The sequence below is a fragment of the Mirounga leonina genome, unplaced genomic scaffold (assembly GCF_011800145.1).
Source record: "Mirounga leonina isolate KUSES-001 unplaced genomic scaffold, KU_Mleo_1.0 Mir_200, whole genome shotgun sequence".
Taxonomy (NCBI): Eukaryota; Metazoa; Chordata; class Mammalia; order Carnivora; family Phocidae; genus Mirounga; species Mirounga leonina.
This window is the reverse complement of record NW_023270503.1, coordinates 6,942,175-6,948,832: the sequence shown is the minus strand read 5'-3', so window position 1 is coordinate 6,948,832 and position 6,658 is coordinate 6,942,175. Positions and strand designations below refer to the sequence as shown.

The 6,658-nt window shown below is 37.8% G+C and overlaps 1 protein-coding gene across 5 annotated transcripts in view; it reads right to left on the bottom strand.

Annotated features, from left to right (window-relative positions):
- RHOT1 (ras homolog family member T1) overlaps positions 1–6,658 on the bottom strand; it is a 60,961-nt gene that overhangs the window by 16,387 nt on the left and 37,916 nt on the right. For all 5 annotated transcript variants that reach the window (XM_035027784.1, XM_035027782.1, XM_035027785.1 and 2 more), the window contains exons 14-17: positions 5,643–5,743; positions 3,685–3,815; positions 2,927–3,010; positions 799–918 (exon numbers count right to left, since the gene is read on the bottom strand). In XM_035027784.1, the coding sequence (XP_034883675.1) occupies positions 799–918; positions 2,927–3,010; positions 3,685–3,815; positions 5,643–5,743 (436 nt within the window). The remainder of the gene's footprint in view (positions 1–798; positions 919–2,926; positions 3,011–3,684; positions 3,816–5,642; positions 5,744–6,658) is intronic.

The window sequence follows — 6,658 nt, the reverse complement described above, 5'->3', positions numbered from 1 at the left end:
GAGAGAGGGAACACAAGCAGGGGGAGTGGGAGAGGGAGAAGCAGGCTTCCCGCGGAGCAGGGAGCCTGATGCGGGGCTCGATCCCAGGACCCTGGGATCATGACCTGAGCCAAAGGCAGATGCTTAACGACTGAGCCACTCAGGCGCCCCCTATTTTGTCCTAATTTAGTAAACCATCCTCTTATTGTTAGGCATCTGGATTATTTCTAGTTTTTTTATTAAAAACAATGCTAGAATAAATTCCTTTGTGCATACAGTTTTTAACTCTTATTGCATTTTGGTGATAATCTCAAAGTGAGGACTTCTCAAGCCTCTGGTTTTTCCCCTTGCTCTATTATTATTATTGGTGTAACTGGCAATATATAAGTCATGTGCACTGCTTTTTTTTTTTTTTAAGATTTTATTTTTAAGTAATTTCTACACCCAATGTGGGCTCGAACTCACAACCCCAACATTAAGAGTCATGCGCTCCACTGGCTGAGCCAGTCAGGCACCCCTCCAAGTGCATTCCTAATGGCCAAGAGGACCTTTCATTAATATAGAGGTTCTTAACTATGGGTGCCCATCAGAGTCACATGTGGAAAAAAATGTTTTTAAAGTACAGATGTCTAGGACTCTACCACCTCAGAATGAAACCAGAACCTTTACGGATGGGACAAATATATGTATTTTTTAAAAGCTCTACAAGTGATTTTCTTGCTTCTCCCTGGTTAGAAAACATCACATTATACAATTTCATTTAACTCCATATAAAATTACAGACCAAACCAACAGTTACAGACCAGAAGAACAACAAACCTTAAAAATCCTAGCGCAGTATTCAAAGGATCTGGGGTTACTGACGTCATATACCAGGCACACAACATCACAAATGATCTCAGCCTCAGTTAGAAATTCCGATTCAGAGATATCATGCAACTTATAAAAAGAAAAAGATAAGAAACATTAATACCATAATATTGATGTTTAATTACAGTCATGATGTGTTATTATTGCTTGACTTCCAAATAAAGTACTAATTAAGCATAACTTTTCAGGCTATTTTTAGAGGTGGGAAGTGTAAATAAACAAGTAGCTTCTTGAAGGGGGGGAAATTGGAGGGGGAGATGAACCATGAGAGACGATGGACTCTGAAAAACAAACTGAGGGTTCTAGAGGGGAGGGGGGTGGGAGGATGGGTTAGCCTGGTGATGGGTGTTAAAGAGGGCACGTTCTGCATGGAGCACTGGGTGTTATGCACAAACAATGAATCACAGAACACTATATCAAAAACTAATGATGGGGCGCCTGGGTGGCTCAGTTGGTTAAGCGACTGCCTTTGGCTCAGGTCGTGATCCTGGAGTCCCTGGATCGAGTCCCGCATTGGGCTCCCTGCTCGGCGGGGGGGTCTGCTTCTCCCTCTGACCCTCCTCCCTCTCATGCTCTCTCTCATTCTCTCTGTCTCAAATAAATAAATAAAATCTTAAAAAAAAAAACAAAAAAAAAACTAATGATGTATGGTGATTAACATAACATAGTAAAAAAACCCAAAAAAACAAGTAGCTTCTGATTTTGAGGACTGAAAACTGTGATTAAGGTTTTACAGAAGCAAACATTTAGTGACCGACCTGTGCCAGGCAGGCCCTTTATGCACATTCTCTACATAGATAAGATGACAGCCTAAAAAGATTAAGTCAACTGCCTAAGATAACACATCTAGCAAGTCATCAGACCAAAATTTGAACTCAAATATGATTTCAAGTCTATTTTCTTTCTACCAGACCACATTTTCTCCTCACCAACTTAAAAAAACAAAACAAAGAAAAAGACTCTTTACACTAAGGTCATTTTGTTCTACTTCACTGCCTACCCTTTTTTAATGTTTATTATAAAGCCTCTAAAGAAATAGCCCCCCATGACAATGAGCCAGCAAGAGTAAAATTCAGTACTACTGAGTTATGTAAGATAGTACAATTATGTTGAGGAGGAGTACAAGGTCAGAAGTGACTCGATATATTCCAAATAAAACACTATTACAGCATGGATAGTCAGAGGCATGAAAGATACCAATTTACAAAGAACAGTATAAGAATAAAAACAGGAAAATTCACAGTCAGCTCTATTTACTGAGTACCCAGTTAAGCAGAACTATACTTACAGGAGAAGAATGGGAGATAAACAAGGTTTAATAAGAAACTGATAAAAAATGTTTATCACAAAGAGGAAAAACTGTATGAAATTCAATGGGATCATCTGTCTGGCAGAATAAACTATTTCCAAAAAGAAAGGAAATGAACTTTTTCTGGTACCTATTATTTGTTAGGAACTCCTCATATGAGCTAACTTAATAAGAAAGTCAGGCTCAGAGAGAATAAGCCACTTGCCTGACTCACACAGCTAATCAATGGTGGATGAAGGTTTGAACCAAACTGACTGGATCCAAGAAGAACATACAATCTCTTTCTACTGTATTTCATAGTGTCTTTTCAGTCATGCACTTCTTTCATCCATTTTTTTAGACTAACACATTTGGTAACTATACTCCTCTCTTGCTAAATAGATGAAACTTGATTCAGAGTACAAACTACCAAGCACCTGCGGTAAGGTTTTCATATTAATTTCTAGTCAACAGTAGAGGAAAAAATTTTTAAAGAAAAGTGGAAGAAAGAGGAAAGAGAAGCTATATTTTTGTCGTTTTTACTTTCTATTATGTATAATATACAATTAAGCACACAAATAGATTAACTTTTACTTATACCTACACCCATGTGATCACCATACACATCAGGGGAATTAAAATTAATTCCAGTGAATAAACCAGGTGAAAGAAAAAAAAAATCACACAAGTTCTACATATAGCCACGATATTAAATGCAATTATGTTTTCAGAGTCACATAAAAATATACCTAATAATTAGTAATGTTTATATGCCAGAGAATTTCTTACCAACAAGTATTTCTCTTGTCCATATACATAAACAGTGTTGATCGCATAGTAGGATTTATGATCATCACGAATTTTCTTCTGCCTCTGAAAACAACCAAAAGTCTCAATATTTACAATAAGAAGTTATAGTACCTAGTTTTCATCAACACACACTCTGCATGTATGTGTGGGTGTGTTATAAATAAAAGGGCATTCCTCCCTACACTATGTATTATTTATCAGTACAAAGGGGACATTGATTTTATGTTTCTTAGTTCTTAAGGTCTAAGACAAAAGATGCATTTGTTCTGTATAAAGTAAAAGGAGCAGCTGAAAAGGAAGGAAACTACATTACTGAAAATGTACTACAGAGCTACCTGCTAGCAATTCTCCTTGTGCTATAATTTGGTCTGACATGAGACCCATCTGGAAACACCTCCATCTCTTTACTCAGGGCCAGAATTAGATACAGTGTTCAATCTGAAATATTTACTGTACATTTACTTCATGCCAAGCACCATATCAGGTGCTTTCACATATGCATTCGTTTAACCCCCACCTAAATACTGCTGAGGAAAAAAAAGACAAATGACAGCTAACACCAATGAAACGAAGATAAAGGCAGTTCAACAGGATCATCGTTACCCTTAAGTTGTACTTTACTAATATACACAGGCCACTGAGCTCCAGTAAAAAGAGCTAGTGGCTATGAAAAAATCATGTAAGCTCGTGACAATAAAAATTTGCTGGATAAAGCTCTATTATCTGAGAACTCTCACCATTAAGTTTCTTCCAAGAAGAGCCTGAAGAACTCCACTCTTCCCACAGTTTTTCATCCCAATTACATTACATCTGAACACATTTCTTTGAGTCTGTTTTTTCTGAAGGTCTATCTTTTTATCTCTTGTTACTAAGAAGAAAAAAAAAAACCTAATTATGTACCATTTAGACTCATTGAGCCTCCATTTCATCTTCTGCAAAATAGGGCACTGTGATTTCTCATTTTTATGAAGTGTATGATGAATAAATAGACATACTGTGCATCAGCCATGCTGTATGTGAAACCAAGCACTAAATATACGGAAAGGCTTCACTTGGTGGAAAAGATGCATTTCTGAAAGCTGGCTGTAAAGTGAACTTCTGGTAACCAAATGATATTTATTTCAGCATAAAAAAAGTAGCACATTTTCATAAGGAAAATTATATCCTAAAAATGAATGAAAACTACAATGAATATAGCCAACATTATATCCCATCTATTTTCTTCTGTGATAAGTAACTGTCATAACAAATTACAAATTAAAAGATGCTATCTCCAATCTGCACATCTTGAACTTATAAATGGGGAAGGGATATGCACTCTGGGGTTCACTGGCTTTCAAATGTAAATCTCTAAAGAGGCAGAACAGAAAAGAATGCTCCAACACCAGAGCAATGGTGCCTCTCTTCCAGAGGTAAAGAGACCTCTTTAAGCTGTACCCCACAATTCAACTACAATGAAGCTCACCAGAGGCACTATTTATAGTAGCCAAAAACTGAAAATGATAAAAAAACACACATAACAATCATGGGATAGTTCAATAAGTTACACACATCCATATGATGACACACTATTTAACATTAAAATCTATAAAACTATACTTATTGATATAGCAAGATGTCCACAATATTTTGTGAGAGTGAGAGAACCTCATGCTAGCTAGGAATTCATTCCTTGCTCTTTGGTGCTGAATTAAATACTATCTAATTGGTTAACTACTTTAAAGGGTACTTGCTCTGTCAGTTTGATTGTCTTCGGGGCGCCTGGGTGGCTCAGTCGTTAAGTGTCTGCCTTAGGCTCAGGTCATGATCCCAGGGTCCTGAGATCGAGCCCCTTAGCCGGCTCCCTGCTCAGTGGGGAGTCTGCTTCTCCCTCTCCCTCTGCCTCTCCCCCATGCTCATGCTCTCTCTTGTTCTCTCTCAAATAAATAAAATCTTAAAAAAAAAAAAAAAAAGGTTTTCTTGTGCCGGGACTTCCTGTAAGATATGGCATTTCCCCCACCAATTAGGATATAAGAAAATCTTGAAACGATCCGTTCCCTAATTTGTTATTTCCATACCTATGGTATTCTTTAAGTGGAACACATTGCTCAGCAAGAATTATAAAATCTGGGAAAGCTTTCCCAGTGTAGAAAATGGTTACAAAACCAAGAGACACACAGCTCAGTATAGGGCTTATGCGTTAATAGGTATTGTTTTTAATGTCTAAAGAAAATTAAAAGACAAGATAAACTGGCACATTACATTTACTGCCCACAGCCCTCCCTGATGTTCATCAGTGGAGTGTCCTCAGGGGTAAGCTAGAAGTAAAACCTCTACTCTTTCTTTTCTTTTTTTTTTAAGTTTTTTTTAAAGATTTTATTTATTTGAGTGAGAGAGGGGTGAGGGATGAAGGGAGAAGCAGACCCCCACTGAGCAGGGAGCCCGATGCGGGGCTTGATCCCAGGACCCTGAGACTGACCTGAGCTGAAGGCAGACACTTAACTGACTGAGCCACCCAGGTGCCCTTACTCTTTCTTTTTTGATAAACAGTAAAATCAAGACTCTGAACTCAAAAGAAATTACCAAATGGCTAGGAGAACAGAGTACAGACATGAAAGACTAATGAAGAGGAGTTTATTTTCACTCTTTTCACACATGAACCCGGAATATTAAAAAATGTTTCTTAGCATGAACTGAATACTATCCAGATACTTACCTGTAATGGCTGAAGCTTGAGACTCTTGCTCAGTCAATATAGAATAGCCTAGATAGCCCAAATACTCCAGGCATCGCTGGACGTCTAAGTAGGTCGTGAGCCTAAGAAAGGGAGGAGGTGGAAATGGGAAAAGTTCTAAAGGACATTTATAGGAAAAAAAAAATCCCCAACAGCTCAAATAATCTTACCACAAGACCCAGATAATTTGTCAGACTTCTTTAATTTCCCATGTGCCCAACCATGGGTTTCCCTACGCTGCCATTCTTCAGGAAGAGAAGAGAGGGAGGGGATGCAAGACTGGCAGGGGTAGAGTGGGATTCCTATACCTACACTGAGATGAGCAGTGAGATGCTGATAAAATCTAGGGTAAGGATATTTTATATTATCTGCTTCCTAAGTTACAAAAGCTTACTGCAAATATTGGCTGGTTGAGGACTTGATAATTAAATCTGAAAAGGTTTGCAAAAGGTGCAAAAATAACTGAAAGGCACTTGAAATTAGTTAACCCTTCTTGTGATGTGAAAAAAAGAACATGTCCTGGTGTTGAGAAAGTTAGTCTCACCAAGGCTAAAGTAATAATGTCATCATGCGCGACCAGAGGATGTCCTTAGCGCCCCAGATACAATGTCAACTATGCTGTAGGTAGACTGCAGAAAAACCCTAAGAAGTGAATTAAAAACAAACAACAACAACAACAAAAAACCTCAAATAAGCCTTCAGTGTCAAGTAAAATATGCTCTCCCCATATTCTGGAAGTATAAGAATTGTGTAATAGCAATGAGGTTTTCAATTCCCTTAATCAAAAAAGTATTAAAATCTAGTTCAGTTTTGATGTAAGACTTATTACTGTTTCCCTGTACATCATCCAAAAGCAAACAGGACCTTCCTGATAAATTGATAGAACATCTAAAGTTCATCTTAGACACAGCAGCAGCACTATAAATCCTGCTCACAGGCAGTTATGATTGAAGCATTCTGTAAGACCTGACCAACTTACAAAATGATGAATGTGACAC